The 20,738-nt window shown below is 45.0% G+C and overlaps 1 protein-coding gene across 6 annotated transcripts in view; it reads right to left on the minus strand.

Annotated features, from left to right (window-relative positions):
- The window catches only part of RBM39 (RNA binding motif protein 39), a 40,798-nt gene extending 20,563 nt beyond the window's left edge, over positions 1 to 20,235 (minus strand). The window contains exons 1-5 of one of the 6 annotated variants that reach the window (XM_056548724.1): positions 19,812 to 20,235; positions 5,261 to 5,321; positions 4,972 to 5,044; positions 3,492 to 3,541; positions 557 to 745 (exon numbers count right to left, since the gene is read on the minus strand). Coding sequence is in view for 2 of the 6 variants with exons in the window: in XM_056548719.1 (XP_056404694.1) it covers positions 557 to 745; positions 3,492 to 3,541; positions 5,261 to 5,311 (290 nt within the window). In the remaining 4 variants the exon portion in view is untranslated. Of the gene's footprint in view, positions 1 to 556; positions 746 to 3,491; positions 5,045 to 5,260; positions 5,322 to 19,811 lie in introns of those variants that run through there. The other 5 variants (XM_056548721.1, XM_056548722.1, XM_056548719.1 and 2 more) reach the window with 5 other exon arrangements.
- Positions 20,236 to 20,738: the final 503 nt, after the last annotated feature.

The raw sequence follows: 20,738 nt of genomic DNA on the forward strand, positions 1-20,738 counted from the left end.
AAAGTCTCCCCCGTAAAGCTAGGTATAATTGGGAAATGGAAGTCTTCCTCGGACCATCCCCTACTATGTCATCACTGCTGCTGCCATCTTTATCCATGTCGGTAACTTTCCATAGCAGAGGAACGTTACTCTTGCTCTGGGCAGCTCCTTACACATACATAGGTGGCAGCAGTGAGCACTGTCATTTTGGGAGGGGTTTGAGAACACACAAAAAATAATGACGTGACCTGACTGAGGCTCATGACATCATTGCAGCGCCCCGCTTGTGACGTTATGGCCACACACCCTCAATGCAAGTCTATGACAGGGGGAGTGACGGCCGTGAGGGTGCATGGTCGTGATGTCACAAGCAGGGTGTGGCCATGATGTCACGACCCCCGCCCGCACCCAGCATTCTAAATGAATGTCGGGTGCTGCTCAGAGATCAAGGATCCCAGTGGCGGGAGCCCCGCCATCAGACATCTTATCCCGCCCTTTGGATAGGGGATAAGATGTCTAGGGGTAGAGTACCCCTTTTAAACAATGTCTGTCATACTACATAGGTCTAAGTACATACTATGGACTTCTGTAACGGCCTCTGAACCGCCGATCTTTGCTCCTTGACCGACTCCTCCGACGTTCCTTACTGCGACTGCGCTTTTTTTCTCGGCTTCTACTTCTCTTCCTCTCCTTGCTGCGCTTCCTCTCCTTGCTCCTGCTACGCTTTCTTTCACGGCTACGACTTCGGCTTTTACTTTTCTTTTTCCTTTAAAATCAAACAAAAGATTAAACTAGGAACGGCCATTATCACAAGGTACCTCAATTGTAGACAAGTTAATATGTGCTATGGTCCAGACACTACAACTCCTTTGTAATAAAAGCTGAAACAGCGTGCCATGTTCAGAGGCCTTCTGACTGTGCCAAGCAGACCATTGTGGCATATTGATATACCCGAGTATGATATTGCCACCCTTATAACGTCTGTTTGCACACTATTACAGAGCTAATGTTAATCTATTCACATGGGCATATAAAGCATATTCCTGCCTAGAACTCCCCCCACCACTTGTTTAAAGTACAGAAATATAAACGCCACTCAGGCAGCAGAAGGATGATCAGGTCAAATTTTTCAGAAATTGTAATATGAAAAATTACACAAACTGGAACCCAACGCACCTCCTCCAATCTGACCTTTATAACTTGGGGACAATGATTGCAGATTTATCAGTACTTATGAGGACAAAAGCTTGAAGGGGTATTCTAGATTTTTACATCTTATCCCCCTGTCCAAAGGATAGGATGTATGATCACAAGGGTCCCGCCGCTGGGACCCCCGCGATCTGTGCAGCCCTGCCTCCGAGACTAGAAGTCACACCATGCCCCTCCATTCATGTCTATGGGAGGGGACGCGACTGCCTCCCATACACACGAATGGAGGGGGCATGGTGCGACGTCAAGTCTCGGAGGCAGGGCTGCACAGATCGCGGGGGTCCCAGCGGCGGTACCCTAGCGATCATACATCCTATCCACTCTCCTTTGGATAGGGGATAAGATAAAGCCGGAATACCCCTTTATCTTTGATAAAAAAAATAAAAAATCTTTTTTTGCTAATATAGTGTATCATAGGCTATTAGAGATTAATGTAGAAGTTCTTAAGTAGGGTTGTGCTTACCTGTTTTAGCTGATGTGGCAGGTATGAGTTTCCAACCATACTGATTCTATTTCTGAGCAGATGAGATTTCTTTACGCTGCTCATATTTTCCATGAATTGCTTTGCAGAGAGGTAGGTTGAGTATAATCACTGCAATTCCCCTAACGAGACCAACCTTATCCCCTGGCCAGAGTTAAGCGAACTTACAGTAAATTGGTTCCTTACAAACCTTGAGGCTCAGACATTGATTATTCTGCATGAGTCCGTTCCGCTCTCCAAGTGCTCCAGTTGCCTTGAAAAGGCAGATACAGTCCTAGTCATCCAGGACTTTTCCAGGCGACCGGAGCACTTGGAAAGCGGAACTAACTCATGCAGAATAAAGTCATCAATGGCACAAAGTATGTTACAAACCAATTTACCGTAGGTTCGCTTAACTCTACCCCAGTCTCCAGTAACCAGAAGCCTAAATTACTCAGCGCCGTTTTGATGCATTTTCTTACTCAAAGTGAGCTTTTTCAAAGATTTTGCCGTCAGGAGAAAGATTTAACAAATAATCACAACTGAGGTGTTTTATGAAGATATGAAGTTATCTGTGTTTACATTGCATTTTTAGTTTTAGGATTTAGTGTAGAAAATTGCAGACTTCTCCGTAATGCCAAGTTTCCACTTGATTTTTTCTGGCAGTTTTTGGAAAACCGCCACTGCAGTTAGAGCCAAACTCAGAAGTGTATTCAATAGGAATAGGAAACATAAAGGAAGGACTTACATTCCTCGTCCCTTATGGATCCACTTCTGACTTTGGCTCAAAAACTGCAATGGCGGTTTTCCAAAAACATCCAGAAAAAAAACCAAGTGGAAACTTAGCCTAATAGTCACAATTTATGTCATTACAAATTATCTCCATTCTATAAAAGTTATGTAATATACTCGAAATATTTTAAACCTTGGATAACCCTAAAGTAAAGGACATGAAAGCCTAGTGTAGCGTACATTCAAGACTCCTGTGTGTATGGGCTTCAATAAACCTCAATAGATACAAATTCAGGTTTTTTTTGCAGATATTTGGACCATGACAAATCCACCACATCTGCATATGGCCCGAGAGGTTCTAAATTGTTTCAAATCTATAAATTGGACTATATGCAAGAGAATTTAGGTAATACAATAACATTAGTAAAGTAACAAATTATAAGGGGTGGTCCAGTGAATTACAACGCATTACCTATCCACAGGATAGGTGATAAGTGTCTGATTGCGCGGGGTCTGATCTGAGATTGTCGCAATGTCCTGAACGGAACCCTGATCTCTAAGACGACCTTGCTGCAGATGACATGTGTGCCATTCATTTCTATATGAGCATCGAAGAGACACGAGTGCTGTAGTTTTGCAGCACCAGCGCTCCTATAGAAACGACTGGAGCTGGTGCCATCTGCAGCACGTTCTCCTCTCAGATCTGCGGTCACCTTTAAGGGGTACTCTTCCCCTAGACATCTTCTCTTCTATCCAAAGGGGATCTCCCTGCATTCGTTTAGAGCTTCAGGTGCAGCGCAGGAGGCTCGTGACGTTATGGCCGGGTGTGACCATGACACGAGCCTCAACTCCGCATCGCCAGTCATCCGGCATGTCTGGGGTGCCAAAGCCAAGATCGCGGGGGTCCCAAGCGGCGGGACGCCCGCGATCTGACATCTTATTTCCTATCCATTGGATAGGGGGATAAGATGTCTAGGGGCGGAGTACCCCTTTAAGGAAAAAGCATGGGTTCCCAGCGGTCGAAGACCCACGATCAGACATTTATGTTGCGGATGGGGAATAAGTTGTATTTCACTGGGCAAATAGGTTCTATAAGTTCAGATGCACCTACTTTTTGCTGCGCTCCTCATGTCCATTGGCACTGTTCAGTTTGTTCTCGTCCTAAGCAGGGTTGATAGAAGAACATCATGAGGGCGAAGAGGAAATAATTCAAGTGGGCAAAGGGTAAAGGGGATTGGAATGAGAGAATAAACAAAAAAATTTAATGTCTAAATTATTTAAAAAAAATATTGTGTGTGAGGCTAAATAAAAAAAATATAAAAAATATACATGGGAACTTCTTTAAAAGTTCCACTACAATGTCAATAATATTCTATAAAAGCTACAATTAACTAGTGCAATTGGGTTTAGTCTTCTATACTTAGACAAGTTCATGTACTAGAGCATCCTGTGACTGTAAAATGCTGATGCTGTGGGTTTTGCCTACATGTGGAAAGTTGTATTGATTTAAACACTGGTTAGGTGCTGTGGTCCTTATGGTCAGTACCAAGGCTATCGTTTGCCTAAGCCCAAAGTGGCCGCGCTAGCAGCGACCACTATCCAATTCCAGTGACCGATGCCATTCCTGTGATCTTCGCCCATTTTCGTTGGTGGGTTGGGACTGTAAGAACTTGATGCCACCTCTGTCACACATCTCGCCCTGAAGCAAACAGGGATTCACACTGCTTTAGTAACGTCGACTCCCAAGAAAAATCAGCAAATATGTACCTGTCAAACCTAAACATTTCCCTACTTCAGTTCCTACGAACACGGAAATATCCATGTTTAACAAAGGCTCAGGGAGCCATTACATTATGCCCAGCATCTTCATTGTGAGGGGATAACTGCCAATAAATAAAGAAGCTTATTAAAAAGGTGATGTGGTTAATGGACCACAATCCAATGTCATATACAGGCATTCCAAATGCATAGGCTACAACATCATCTCAGTCATACTGAGCTTCTCTATGCTTATGCATGCAAATTACAGGTTACGGTGAGGATAGGTAGATATGCATTTCCGTAATAGGAAATTAGCATTAGGGCAACACAGTAACATAATGCACCAAAACAGTACAAGAAACCTGTGTTACACAATGACAGAACTTTGCTGAACTCAAAAGGTACAGAACAGCATAGTAGTCATTCGGTTATTCAATAAAAAGGGGGAAAATAAAAAATAGAAAAAAATAAAAAGGGGGGGGGGGACGACAAAAAAAATTCAATTAAAATGATTTAGAGGGAGATCCAAGAATCTGGTCAACTTTTTTAACTAAAAGGCTGGATGCTTCCCATGTCAAACTTTTTTTCACTTTTAATAAAAAAAAATATAATAAAAAAAAAAATCACAAAGTATAACGAACATTGCAGAGTAGAATCTGCTTGAACTGCCCTGATCTCGGCTGGTGAATGTGGATATTCTTGGAGCCCCATTTCTTTCCCAGAACCACTCTATTCACCTTGTCGCTAAGCCAAACCGAAGCTCGGCAGTTCATAGGCAAGTCTTTTTACCTAGGGGACCACGGTACAGCGATACGTCACTCAATTACTACCTTATGATTGACAGTTCACACTGGAATCAAAGGTGAATTCATGGGAGTAGAGGTGATATATCGTTAGGCAAGTCTACAAAAAGAGATAGATGGGCATTTATTTATCACGCTGAAGTCAAAACTACTGCACAAAATCATCACATTTACAGTAAATATTTACTTTTCAAGTTATGTAACATCTCCAAGGGATAAGTCACGAGAGCTCCAGGGGTGTTAGTTAACATTTTTTGCAGTAGTTTCAAGAAATAACTAGCTTGAAAAATAAAATCATGTGACAAATCTTCCTCACCTTCCGGTAGGGCGCTTCTAGCATCGCTTCTATATCAATGTCATCAGCCATTATGGTGAATCTAAAAAGGAAAAGAAAGTCTTATTTGTAATTGCTCAAAAATCAAAGACTTAAAGGGGTACTCCCCCCCCCCCCCCCCCAGGCATCTTATCGCCTATTCAAAGGATAGGGGATAAGATGTCTGATCACGGGGGTCCTGCCACTGGGAAGCCCCACAATCTCAGCTGCGACACACCGGCCATCAGGTGCACAGAGCCAACTTCGCCCCAAGCCGGATGACTAGCGATGCAGGGCAGAGGCTCGTTGCACCTGACGCTTCAAACGAACGCCGGGTGCAGCAGGGAGATCGTGGGGTCCCCAGCAGCAGGACCCAGGTGATCAGACATCTTATTCCCTATCCTTTGCATAGGGAAAAAGATGTCAAGGGGCAGAGTATTGAATAATTTGATCAGAATCTCAGCTCGTAGCAGTCGCCGCTGAAATCCTTTGGAAGTAGGACCGTGCCAGGACACAGACAAGCTCAGCACTGCTCCCTGCCAGGGAGCAGTGCTGAGCTTGTCTGTGTCCCGGCTGCAGTCTGAGATTTAAGACTCCAGCATCAGTCTGAAATCTTTTTTAAAAAAAAATTTTTTAAAGGCTTGCGGCCTGGGACTTGTAGGAAGGCCCCTTGGTCATTTTTTCAAAGTGGAAAATTAAATAGAAAAGCATATTTTTTAATAACATGCCATTGGAAAATTATTCTGCACACATTAGTCTAATATTTTTTTTTATGAAAGGTACCCTTTAACTCACCTTCTTACATTCCCCCATTGCGCCAATATCTGCGTCCCGCTACACTGATGTTTGTCTTCTTCCTGCTTCCAGGGCACCTTGACTCATACTGTGTTCAGCATATCACCGGCTGCAGCGATGTCCGCCTCGGCTGGTGATAGGCTGAGCGCACTAATGTATGGAGCCCGGGCAGCAGGGAGAGAGCGGGACATTGCTGCAGCGGGCAATACGCTGAGCACAGTAGGAGTCACCGTGCCCAGGTAGGTGAGTTAAAGTAAGTTTTTTCGTTTTTTTACATTTTTGCAGCCTGCGCACAGGGAAAATAAAATGTTGCACCACAGTTCTCCTTGCAGTAGACCCGACTACAGGGTGGGCCATTTACATGGATACACCTTAATAAAATGGGAATGGTTGGTGATAACTTCCTTTTTGTGGCACATTAGTATATGTGAGGGGGGAAACTTTTCAAGATAGGTGGTGACCATGGCGGCCATTCTGAATCCAACTTTTGGATTTTTAATAGGAAGAGGGTCATGTGACACATCAAACTTATTGGGAATTTCACAAGAAAAACGATGTGCTTGGTTTTAACGTAACTATTCTTTCATGAGTTATTTACAAGTTTCTGACCACTTATAAAATGTGTTCAATGTGCTGCCCATTGTGTTGGATTGTCAATGCAACCCTCTTCTCTATATACTGCTATATACTACTATATGCTACTATATACACCGCAGGAGAAATGCTAGCACAGGCTTCCAGTATCCGTATTTTCAGGTGCTGCATATCTCGTATCTTCACAGCATAGACAATTGCCTTCAGATGACCCCAAAGATAAAAGTCTAAGGGGGTCAGATCGGGAGACCTTGGGGGCCATTCAACTGGCCCACGAGGACCAATCCACTTTCCAGGAAACTGTTCATCTAGGAATGCTCAGACCTGGCACGTTCCGAGTTTTTCCAGCAAGATGAACAGTTTCCTGGAAAGTGGATTGGTTGTCGTGGGCCAGTTGAATGGCCCCCAAGGTCTCCCGATCTGACCCCCTTAGACTTTTATCTTTGGGGTCATCTGAAGGCAATTGTCTATGCTGTGAAGATACAAGATGTGCAGCACCTGAAACTACGGATACTGGAGGCCTGTGCAAGCATTTCTCCTGCGGTGTATATAGTAGTATATAGCAGTGTACACGGATACTGGAAGCCTGTGCAAGCATTTCTCCTGCGGTGTTGTTATCAGTGTGTGAAGAGTGGAAGAAGAGGGTTGCATTGACAATCCAACACAATGGGCAGCCTAATGAACACATGTTATAAGTAGTCAGAAACTTGTAAATAACTGATGAAAGAATAATGTTACGTTAAAACCAATCACATCATTGTTTTTATTGTGAAATTCCCAATAAGTTTGATGTGTCAAATGACCCTCTTCCTATTGAAAACCCAAAAATTGGATTCAAAATGGCCGCCATGGTCACCACCCATCTTGAAAAGTTTCCCTTCTCACATATACTAATGTGCCAAACAGGAAGTTATCACCAACCATTCCCATTTTATTAAGGTGTATCCATAGAAATGGCCCACCCTGTAGGTAGGTACAGCATGGTAAAGTCAGCCTCCTAGTTGCCTGTAGCTGTGTTTTTCCAACCGATGTGCCTCCAGCTGTTGCATAACTACAACTCAGGTTACAGTAATTTTATTGTGAAGTGTTTCCCAATCGTATTGTTATACATCACTTCCTGATGACATTTATTTTTAACCATTATAACAACTTTAATGATTACTCAGTTTAGTTTCTCCAGCGAGGTCCAAGTGTATTGTGCAGTCCCAGGAGATCAGGCTCTACAGAGACTAAAAACATGGTTACGGCTCATTCTGCGATCAATTTCCTGTTGCAGGAACGATTACTGGCGATTCACAAAGGACAGATATTTAATTTGCATGAACCCATAAGACCTGTCGATTTCCAGTTGTCAATACATAAGTCGTCTAAAACTGTGGTATTTCAGAGGTGCAAAACTTTAATTCCTAGCATGCCCAGACAGCCAATGGTTGTCTGGGCACGCCAGGAGATGAAGTTTTGCAACCTCTGGAGGACCACAGTTTGAGACTACTGATCTAGATTAATAAAACAAGACACTTTGAGGGGTCGGTTTATGCTCATCCAATCTACAGATACAGATTTAGCATTTTTACTAATAGGTCATTAAATTGGGGTTTAACCCCTTAAGGACGCAGGATGTAAATGTACGTCCTGGTGAGGTGGTACTTAACGCACCAGGACGTACATTTACGTCCTAAGCATAACCGCGGGCATCGGGGCGATGCCCGTGTCATGCGCGGCTGATCCCGGCTGCTGATCGCAGCCAGGGACCCGCCGGCAATGGCCGACGCCCGTGATCTCGCGGGCGTCCGCCATTAACCCCTCAGGTGCCGGGATCAATACAGATCCCGGCATCTGCGGGAGTTCGCGATTTAAATGAACGATCGGATCGCCCGCAGCGCTGCTGAGGGGATCCAATCATTCATAACGCCGCACGGAGGTCCCCTCTCCGTCCGGCTCCCGGCGTCTCCTGCTCTGGTCTGTGATCGAGCAGACCAGAGCAGGAGATGACCGATAATACTGATCTGTTCTATGTCCTATACATAGACCAGATCAGTATTAGAAATCATGGTATTGCTATGAATAGTCCCCTATGGGGACTATTCAAGTGTAAAAAACAAATGTAAAAGTAAAAAAAAAAGTGAAAAATCCCCTCCCCCAATAAAAAAGTAAAACGTCCGTTTTTTCCTATTTTACCCCCAAAAAGCGTAAAAAACATTTTTTATAGACATATTTGGTATCGCCGCGTGCGTAAATGTCCGAACTATTAAAATAAAATGTTAATGATCCCGTACGGTGAACGGCGTGAACGAAAAAAAAAAAAAAAAAAGTCCAAAATTCCTACTTTTTTAATACATTTTATTTAAAAAAAAATTATAAAAAGTGTATTAAAAGTTTTTTATATGCAAATGTGGTATCAAAAAAAAGTACAGATCATGGCGCAAAAAATGAGCCCCCATACCGCCACTTATACGGAAAAATAAAAAAGTTAGAGGTCATCAAAATAAAGGGATTATAAACATACTAATTTGGTTAAAAAGTTTGTGATTTTTTTTAAGCGCAACAATAATATAAAAGTATATAATAATGGGTATCATTTTAATCGTATTGACCCTAAGAATAAAGAACACATGTAATTTTTACCATAAATTGTACGGCGTGAAAACAAAACCTTCCAAAATTAGCAAAATTGCGTTTTTCGTTTTAATTTCCCCACAAAAATAGTGTTTTTTGGTTGCGCCATACATTTTATGATATAATGAGTGATGTCATTACAAAGGACAACTGGTCACACAAAAAACAAGCCCTCATACTAGTCTGTGGATGAAAATATAAGAGTTATGATTTTTAGAAGGCGAGGAGGAAAAAATGAAAACGTAAAAATTAAATTGTCTGAGTCCTTAAGGCCAAAATGGGCTGAGTCCTTAAGGGGTTAAAGTCCTACTGATAATCCTATTTAAAGTGCAGACAGACAGGAGACAACTTCACACACTATTTTCTTTGAACTACACAATATTAAAGTGGTACACCAGAGAGAAAACAACTTGTCAAAACAATTGGTGACAAACTTATACAGATTTGTAATCAGGGCTCGTTCACACTGCCGTCGGGCTGTTATGTGGAGCTTCGCCGGCAGAAATAAAATGGTGCAAGCACCATTTTTTTTTAATCATCGGCTAAACTCCCGGCTTACCAATGGACCTCATGCCAGTGAATGGGGACCCCGCAGTGGCCGTTTGCATTAGGGATCGACCGATTTTGGGCATTATCAGCAATTACCTTGCCGATAATGCACCGCGACGGCTCCCCCCCCCCCCCCCCCATTGCCTCCCCCATCCCCAGTTTTATAATTACCTGTTCCCGGGCCCACGCTACTTCTGGCTCCAGCTGCGTCCTGCGTTACGCTATGCGCAATGACGAGTGACGTGCGCGACGTGACGTCACCGTCAGTGCGCACAGTGACAGCTCAGGAGGACACCACCGGAGCCAGATGTAGAGTGGACCCCTGGAACAGGTAATTATAAAACCTGGGATGGGGGAAGCGGTGGCGGTGATAGGACTCAGGACCCCCGGACAGGCAGGGGGAGAGAAGCGGGTGGCGGCCTATGGCACCGCAAAAGCCACAGCAGTGCATTGATTTAAAGCACCCGCTTTAAATCAATGATATGCAGCGGTGTCGCGGGGGGAATAGATAGCCGATAACTTATACCAGAATATCGGTATAAGTTATCGGCCCTAACCTCCTCGATTATCGGCCCTAAAAAAAACTATATCTGTCTATCCCTAGTTTGAATCCGACCAGATTTAGGGTCCGTTTACCTCAAAACAAACTGACTCTTTACGGGTCAGATGCAAACGGCAGTGTGGACCTAACCATAGTTCTATGTAATTCACACTTAGAAAGAAAGGGCTGGTACTTAGTGACTGAAAGTCCTGTTTAAAGAGAGGGAATCCCCTAGTGTATGGGCTGTATATACGCTAAGTGGTGGTTCAAAGCCGTAACAATTTCAGAGGCCTTGTTAAAAATGAAAGGCAATCTAATTGGATGCTATGGGCAGCAACTGGACAACTTTTCCTCTGGACAGGTTTTGATAAACCTCCCCCACAGTATTTATCTGTATGATCTGGAGGAAGTCATAAAGGGGAAGGTTGTAAAATTAGTCTTCACTGTAGCGCGCCATGGTCAGCGATTTACTCAATTTCTACTATTTAAAATGATCAAGATTTTTGTGCGATTTTACTCCAGCTTGGGCCACATGTAGCAAGATAGTTTAAATGTTAATAAGTTTCTATTTGTGAAAAACGTGCAACTCTTATAAAATGTGGGGGAAGCATTCACAGGCAATGAAATTCCCCCATAGTCTTTCCAGTCTGACCACACTGCTCTCTGCTGCCACCTCTGTTCCTGACATGGACAGAGGTGGCAGCAGGGAGCACCCTGACTATCCAGGACATAGGGGGAGATTAATGAAAATCTGTGCAAAGCAAAAGTGGTGCAGGTGCTCAACCAATCACATCTCATTTTTTTCAGTCATTTTCAAAAATTAAAGGAGTATTCCAGCGCAAAATAATTTATGCCCTATTCAAAAGGATATCTCCTGGATGGGGCCGCAGCAGTCTGCAGGAAGTGAAGTTTCATCCCCAGCATAAAGCTGCGGCAGACACACCCCCTGCGTCATGCAGGGACGGCATGCCCCCTTTCCAGCATACTGCTGCGGCCCTGTAGAGGGGATGACGGGGGCCCCAGCGCTCGGACCCCCCCCCCCCCCCCATGATCTATAACTTATATTGCACTACAGATCTCCTTTAAGAGAGCAATCTGACTGGTTGCTATGGGCAACTGCCCCACTTTTGTTTTGCACAAGTTTTCATAAATCTCCCCTATAGTCTGTAGAACCTTCTGGCACGGGTTGATTTGAATTGGTTTTCTCCAAAGTAAATATAAAATTTACTAAAAAAACAGTTTTAGGCTTTCAGACTGCAGTTGCCTCCGTCGAGAACGGCAGTCTTTTCTTAAGTTTGACAGCCTTCATTTTGACTGGTGGGCAACAACGGGTCCTGATGGACCCCCTTATTGTCAATGGGGTCAGTCGGGCACCACTGTTTCAGCGGAAGAAACAAAAACAGCCATTTTTTTCTCCCACTATTTTCCCTGGAGGCCGTCATACTACCATGTGACAACAGTAGTGGGAAAGAGTCCTTAGATACTGTATTCGGGTACGTTCACACGTATGCAGATTTGCTGCGCAGGATTTCAATGTAAACCAAATGACTGAGCACCGCTTCTAATCGGCAGTTACAAATCCTGCGCATCAAATCTGCTTAGGATCCTGTACGTGTGAACGTAACCTTATGTGGAACCTGTTAGAATTTATAGCCCTTTAGCACTACCTTACAATAACAATCCTTTGGTTTACTACTTATATATCCTTGAGAATCATATGGTAAGACATCACATGATTGATTTCTCTTATGTTGTTTAGCCAGAGAAATATACAGTCATGGCCGTAAATGTTGGCACCCCTGAAGTTTTTCTAGAAAATTTAGTATTTCTCACAGTAAAGGATTGCAGCACATGTTTTGCTATACACACACACACACATATTCCCTTTGTGTGTATTAGAACTCAACAACAAAAAAAGGGACGAAAAAAAGCAAATTGGACATAAAGGTCAGCAAACTCCAAAAATGGGCTGGACAAAATTATTGGTACCCTTAACTTTTGTAAAACATAACTGAAATCAGTGTCTTCCTGTAAGCATCAATAAGCTCCTTACACCTCTCAGTCGGAATGCTGGACCACTCTTCCTTTACAAACTGCTCCAGGTCTCTTATTGGAAGGCGGCTTTTCCCAACAGTAATTATAAGATCTCTCCACAGGTGATCAATGGGATTTAGATCTGGACTCATTGCTGACACTTCAGAACTCTCCAGCGCTTTGTCGTCATCCATTTCTGGGGGCTTTTTGACGTATGTTTGAGGTCATTGTCCGGCTGGAAAACCCAAGATCTCGGACGCAAACCCAGCTTTCTGACACTGGACTGTACAGTACGACACAAAATCCATTGGTAATCCTCAGATTTCATGGTGTCTTGTACACATTCAAGGCCCCCAGTACCAGAGGCAGCAAAACAACCCAAAACATCATTGACCCTCCACCATATGTTACTGTAGGTACTGTGCTCTTTTCTTTGTAAGCCTCATTCTGTTTTTGGTAAACAGTAGAATGATGGGCTTTACCAAAAAGCTCTATCTTGGTCTCATTTGTCCACAAGATGTTTTCCCAGAAGGATTTTGGCTTACTCAAGTTTAATTTGGCAAAATGTAGTGTTGCTCTTTTTTTATTATTATTTTTTTATTGATGTCTTTGTCAGCAGTGGGGTCCTCCTGGGTCTCCTCCATAGTGGGGTCCTCCATAGCTTTTCATTTAAATGTTGACGGATAGTTCACACTGACACTGATGCTCCCTGTGCCTGTAGGACAGCTTAAATATCTTTGGAACTTGTTTGGGGCTGCTTATCCACCAGCCGGACTATCGTGCATTGACACCTTTCATCAGTTTTCTCTTCCGTCCACGCCCAGGGAGATTAGCTACAGTGCCATGGGTTGTAAACTTCTTGATAATGTTGCGCACTGTGGACAAAGACAAATCTAGATCTCTGGAGATGGACTTGTAACCTTGAAAATGTTGATATTTTTCCACAATTTTGGTTCTCAAGTCCTCAGACGTTCTCTTCCTGTTGTTCATGCTTCGTGTGGTACACACAGACACACAATGCAAAGACAAGTGAACTTCTCTCCTTTTCATCTGCTTTCAGGTGTTATCTTTATATTGCCCAGGTGAGTTTAAAGGAGCATCACATGCTTTGAACAATCTATGAGGTCCAAAATATTCCAATGAAATCACTAAGGAAGTACATCAAGTAGGAAATGAAGGGATCTATCGCATGGACTGGCTTGTCATGATCCCACAAAGTCATGTGTTCTGCACACATGCCCCATATTATATAGGTACCAAACAGCAAGAGATTTTTTTTATTTAAATAACAAAAGTGCCAAAATAGAAAACCCAGGTACAGGGGGAAGACTGTCCCTGAGACTCATTGCAGGGGTCTGATCCGGGCCGGCTAGGACCAAGCTCCTCCCCACCAATCACATGATTGTTGAATGAAGGCCGTGAACGCCCGATGGGATCTGTATTACTTTATATAGCCATTAGGAAGGCAGGATGATAAGCTGTGTCTGCCTTCTTTATGGGGAGTCCGGCTGTTCTGCAACTACAGACTCTGCAAGGACATTCTAAAACCTTCTTGAAGAGTCCCATGCCAACCAGTGGGACATTATTTGTCAAGTGTGCCAAAGCTGGTAACTCATAAAAATATTCACCAATGGCATAAAACAGCTGCCTGCACTTTAATTTTTAACTATATGTAAGAAAAGTTTCCCCCACATAAAGCACACTTCAGAGTTGAGCAATATTTTTCGAGTAAACATAGCCTCAGTTGTACTTTGACCTTGCAATCGCTTCCAGCACGCAGGGACTAAAATCTGCCCTTTGAATGCTTCACTACAGTTGCATGATGGGAGTTATAGTTTGAATTTTCGTTTTTTCCCCTCCTTGCTTTCTAATAGCCATAATGCTTTAAACCTTCAAATAAAATCCGTAACAGGCCTGTTTCTGTTCCACCAATTGTACTTCACAATAATAAAGTTATCTTTATTCTGTAGGTCCGTATGATTACAATGATACCCAATTTATATTAGTGCTGGGCGGTATACCGGTAGGAACCGGATACCGTTTTTTTCTCCCACGGTATGGATTTTTGCCCATATCGCTATACCGGTCGGGCCCCTCCCCCCACCCTCCGGATGAATTGTAGAGCCCAGCGTGGCTAATCCATTTACTGTGTCCCCGAGAGCACGATCAATCCCCACCGCTAGCAGGGTCCCTGTGCCCACTAGCGGTGTCACAAGAATTCCGAGCGCGGCTCTGTTCCCCGTCCCTGTCAGCTCTTAGGGTACGGAAACAGAGTTAAAAGCCTCGCACGCAGCTAACTTAGTACTGCGCAGGACTACGCAAATAGCGTAGGGCTAACGTAGGCAGCGCTAGGAGCCTAGCGTTAGCCCTACGCTATTTGCGTAGTACTGCGTTAGCTGCGCGCGAGGATTTTAAATCTGTTCCCATAAGAGCTGACAGGGACGGGGAACAGAGCCGCGCTCGGAATACTTGTGACACCGCTAGTGGGCACAGGGACCCCGCTAGTGGTGATGGTAGCGCTCGCTGGGGCACAGGGACCCTGCTAGCGGGGGGGGGGGGGGGGGGCACATTTGACACCGCTAGTGAGCACAGGGACCCGGCTCGCGGGGGAGGCGGTAATACCGTGATAGCAAAAAAAATACTGTGATATTAATTTTAGGCCATATCGCCCAGCACTAATTTATATAGGTTTTATTTTACTACTGTGAGAAAATCAATGGGAGAGACTTATCAGAATCTGTCCAGAAGAAAAGTTTCTAAGTAACCCATAGCAACCAGATCGCTTCATTCATTTTTGAAAAGGCCTCTGATTGGTTTCTAAAAATCTGCAATTCTGGACTTCATTATTTTTCTTTATGTACTTTTAGTGAAGCGGAAATACACACGGCGATATCACATTTTTATTTTAGTTTATATTACATTATTTAAAAATTGGAAAAAGGGGGCTCACACTTTTTGATCAGTGTTATCGGCGCTCCATTACCACAGTCTGCCATAGAACAGCATTGATCAGTGTTTTCCGCACTCCATTATAGCCTGCCATAGAACAGCATTGATCAGTGTTATCAGTGCTCCATTACTACAGACTGCCATAGAACAGCATTGATCAGTGTTATCGGCACTACCTGTACAGGCTGCAGAACAAAGTAAGACCTCCAGCAGTCTGTTCAGCTGATCGGGAGCCTGCAGTTCCGCAGTGATAGCTCCCTGAGCTAACCAGCAAGTGCATCTTGGCACTTCTAGATGCGAATCAACAGACTACGGCGTCTAAAGGGTTAATGCTAGGCATCACCATGATCGGTGATGTCCGGCATTAGAAATGAGTCCTAAGCAACCAGGTATGAAATGCGATCAGCTCGCTTTAATACATCGGGCACACATGCAGGCCCTGTGTCCTCTAGGGGTTAAAGGTGTATTCCTACAATCAAAAGTAAGGACCATTGTTGCGGAGGTCAGAGTTTCAAACCAGTGTTACTGTTTGTCTTAGGCTTGGTTCACACTACGTTTTGTCCCATACGGGAGCGCATACGGCAGGGGGGAGCTAAAACCTCGCGCTCCCGTATGTGACCGTATGCGCTCCCGTATGTCATTCATTTCAATGAGCCGACCGGAGTGAAACGTTCGGTCCGGTCGGCTCATTTTTGCGCCGTATGCGCTTTTACAACCGGACCTAAAACTGTGGTCAACCACGTTTCACTCCGGTCGGCTCATTGAAATGAATGACATACGGGAGCGCGAGCTTTTAGCTCCCCCCTGCCGTATGCGCTCCCGTATGGGACAAAACGTAGTGTGAACCCAGCCTTAGTTGTGTTAGTAACGTCCTTTAGTAGTTCTGCGTTGGTCAGCTGATCATCCAGTGAGATCCAATAGGCTTCTATAGCAGATCTCTCCCAGGGCAGTGACTTGCCCAGATTCACCAATGTCAATGCATCAAAGCAAGCTAGATGGCTTTAAAGGGGTACTCCGCCGCTAGATATTTTATCCTTTGGACAGGAGTTAAGATGTCTGGTCCCCAGCGGCGGGAGCCCCGCAGTCAGTCATCTTATCCCCTAGCCTTTGGATAAGGAATAAGATGTCTTAGGGCCGGAGTACCCCTTTAAGGGTACGTTCACACGTACAGTATTCTGCACAGGATTTTCTGCTGCAGATTTCAGTGTCATCTAAATGACTGATCACAGCGCCTTATCGGCAGTTACAAATCCTGCGCATCAAATCTACACAGGATCGTGAACGTATCCTAAATGTACCGTGCAGCACTCACCAGTTATTGCAGCTTGAACATCACTTTATTGGCAGGGATAACAGCAACATGCGGGAGGAGAGGAGAACGTTCTCCTCTCCTCCCGCATGTTGCTGTTATCCCTGCCAATAAAGTGATGGTCAAGCTGCAATAACTGGTGAGTGCTGCACGGCTCATTTCTCTTTTAGTGCGTTGTACAACTGACTTTCTAGTGAACAAGCCCCCCACAACAGCTGAATTTATACTGTTTTTCGCCACCACCTGCTACCCTACCACAGTACTGAAACCGGAGTGCCGGACGCTGTGTTTTCTCCACTTGCATTGTATCCTAAACGTACGATGTTCCCTTTATTCTGTGGGTCAATACGATTAAATGATCCCCATGTTTACACACTATTACTACACCGGTTTAAAAAAAAAATACAAACATTTTAAACATAAGCATCGTTCTAACTTTTTCCTGTATACGCGGCTGTAGGAGGGTAATTATTTGCGTTGTGATAAGTTTTTATTGGTACCACATTTGTGTATGTGACTTTTTGATCACTTTCTTCTGGAATATGAAGTGACAAAAAAATCAGGAATTTTGGACTTTGCTTTTGTTACGTTTACGCAGTTTATGGTACATGGATCATTAACATATTTTAACAGCTTGGTATTAGAGATGAGCGAACTTACAGTAAATTTGATTCGTCACAAACTTCTCGGCTCGGCAGTTGATGATTTATCCTGCATAAATTAGTTCAGCTTTCAGGTGCTCCCGTGGGCTGGAAAAGGTGGATACAGTCCTAGGAGACTCTTTCCTAGGACTGTATCCACCTTTTCCAGCCCACCGGAGCACCTGAAGGCTGAACTAATTTATGCAGGTTAAGTCTTCAACTGCCGAGCCGAGAAGTTCGTGAGGAATCGAATTTACTTTAAGTTCGCTCATCTCTACTTGGTATCACTGTGTTAATGCCTGGGTACGTTTGTTTACTTTACCTTTTTTATTTGTAAATTGGTAAATGAGGAGTTTTACATTTTTTATTGGAGAGGCTTATTCACTATAAAAATATTTTGATTGATAATACTGATCAGTGCTATGAATAGGTAAAGCATTGTTTACTGATATCTGAAATCTACTTCTCTGGTCTGTCAAAAGGCACACCATGGGAAGAGATCACCAGAGCCGTCCGGGAGGAGGTCACAGGAGCTCCAGCGGCCATCTTTACTCATCGGACCCCAGTGATTGTGCCATGACTGGTCCAATAAGTATCTGTACCCCACCAACCCCTTCTAAATTCAGATTGAATGATCAGTATTGGTCACATCATCTGAATTATTAATGGCAAGAACTGTCTGAGCTCTCCAGCTGTTGCAGAACTACAACTCCCAGCATGTCCTCACAGTTAGAAGAGTAAGTCAGCTGACTACACACTGTGTACTGATGCACCCAATACTAACCAGGGAAAGTGATGAATATCCTGGTATCCAAAAGGCATCTGGGTAATGCATGGAAGCCAATAGCCCTGAGGGCGTGCTGGCAACTGCCCTAAATAAAGGAGTCTCCCAACCAGTGTGCCTCCAGCGGGTGCAAAACTACAACCCCCAGCATGCCCAGTGTTCCACCAGCTGTTTCAAAACTACTACTCCAAGCATGAATGGTGTGTCCCAAGCAGGTGCAAAACTACAACCTCCAGCATGTCCCCAACTGTTTCAAAACTACTCCTCCGAGGCACAAAAAGTGTGCCCGGCTAGTGCAAAACTACTGTACCCAGCATGCCTCCAACTGTTGCAAAACTACACCTCCCAGCCTGCACTGTGTCCCCCAGATGGTGCAAAACTATTACACCCAGCATACCCCAAAGCCTCCAGCTCAGTGTTTCCCAACCTCGGCACCTCCAGCTGTTGAAAAACCAGCAACAGTACTTTCAACTGATACAAAACTACAACCCCCTTCTGCTGTCCGGGCTTGCTGGGAGTTGTAGTTCTGCCATAGCTAAATGCCCAATGGTTGGAAAACACTTCAATGTAGTGAATTACGCCATCAATACGAACTGCGTTTCACAATAACGGAAAAAAAGCCGCATTGTAACCTCACAGATGTGAAGCCTCCAGCTAAGTGTTTCCCAAACAGAGCGCCTCCAGCTGTTGCAAAACTACAACTCCCATCATACCCCTAACTCTCCAGCTCAGTGTTTCCCAACCAGAGTGCCTCCAGCTGTTGCAAAGCTACAACTCCCATCATACCCCTAACCCTCAAGCTCAGTGTTTCCCAACCAGAGTGCCTCCAGCTGTTGCAAAGCTACAACTCCCATCATACCCCTAACCCTCAAGCTCAGTGTTTCCCAACCAGAGTGCCTCCAGCTGTTGCAAAGCTACAACTCCCATCATACCCCTAACCCTCAAGCTCAGTGTTTCCCAACCAGAGTGCCTCCAGCTGTTGCAAAACTACAACTCCCAGCATACCCCTAAGCCTCCAGCTCGGTGGTTCCCAACCGGGGAGCCTCCAGCTGTTGCAAAACTACAACTCACATCATACCCCTAAGCCTCTAGCTCAGCGTTTCCCAACCAGGGCTCCTCCAGTTATTGCAAAACTACAACTCCCAGCATGCCCGGACAGCCGAAGGCTGTCCGGGCATGCTGGGAGTTGTAGTTTTGTAACAGCTGGAGGCACCCTGGTTGGGAAACTCTGCTCCAGCTGGTGCATAACTACAACTTCCGGCTTGCCCCTCCCCCCTTGTTGCAAAACTACTACTCCCAGCATGCCTTGAGTGCCTCCAGCCAGTGCAAAGCTCCCAGCAGGAACAGTACCTTTAAGTGATACAAAACTACAACCCCCTTCTGCTGTCCGGGCATGCTGGGAGTTGTAGTTTTGCAATAGCTAAATGCACAGTGGATGGAAAACACCGCAGTGGAGTGTATTACGCCATCAATACGAACTGCGATTCACAATAACGGGGGAAAAAAGCCGCATCGTAACGTCACAGATGAGAACACGGGTATACATGACGGTATATACTGTATACCAGGGGGCAGAGCAATGTCAGGGAAGGGCACGTGCTGGGGAGCCACCATATGGGGGCCGCGGGGTCTCCGGGCCTCACACACAGGGGCTCAGCGGATCCCCACACAACAAGACGAAAACATGGCGGCCACAACCGCGCACACACCGCCACCTCCACACCCGAGCACCGAACACTCACCTGAGGCGCGCCCCGGGGCTGCTCGGGCTGACCGCTCCTTAGGCCTCGGGCCTTGTTTGCGCTGAGGGAAAAAAAAAAGAAACGGCGGCTGGATCTACAAAGAGAACAGGGCGTCGTTACCGGCGGACACCGCGGCGTACAGAGGACGGGAGAAGAGACGGGACCGCGGCCGGGAGGACAACAGCTTCACTGGACCGAACAACGGCAACACCCGCGACTCCCCGAAATGGCGGCCGCCAGTCTCCTTACACCAACACGGGGTTTCCAGGAAGAGCAACAGGGGCGGCGTGACGACACCAGCGGGGCGGGGCCAGTGCGCGGCCGCAGGTTGTGGGCGGGGCGTGGGATTTTCCCGCCTCTCGTGTGAGCCGCGGCCGTAGAAGGGCGGGATGTCCAACCCCGCATTACCTCACGGGAGACTGTGGAGAATATAGTAATACCGCTGCCTGATACACGGCCTGGCTATCAACTATATATACGTGTACTTTATTTTCTGTTTTTTTTAAACTGTATTCACATTGTGCGTTTGCGTTGTATCTCATGGGGCCACAATAAGACACCAACTTTTGTTCAGCGTTTTTCTTTTTTTTTTTTTGCCTCAAAAGACACAGGCCGCCATTTATCATTGTAGGTGTAAGGCTGGGTTCACACCACGTTTTTCAAATACGGTAACCTTATACGGTTTTCCGCAAAAAAAAGTATACGACTGTATCTGAAATGCATAGAGAATGCATTGTAAACCGTATTCCAAATGTTGTGTACGATTGCATCCGTTTTGCCTCGGATACGGTTTTGCCGATTTTTCAACCGTAGGCAAAAACGCTGTCGACCACGTTTTTGCCTCCGGTTGGAAAACCGTATGCGGTTATTTTAACATTGTTGTCTATGAGAACCGTACACAGAATTTCAGAATACGGTTGCACGCGG

Source organism: Hyla sarda, chromosome 12 (genome assembly GCF_029499605.1).
Source record: "Hyla sarda isolate aHylSar1 chromosome 12, aHylSar1.hap1, whole genome shotgun sequence".
NCBI lineage: Eukaryota > Metazoa > Chordata > Amphibia > Anura > Hylidae > Hyla > Hyla sarda.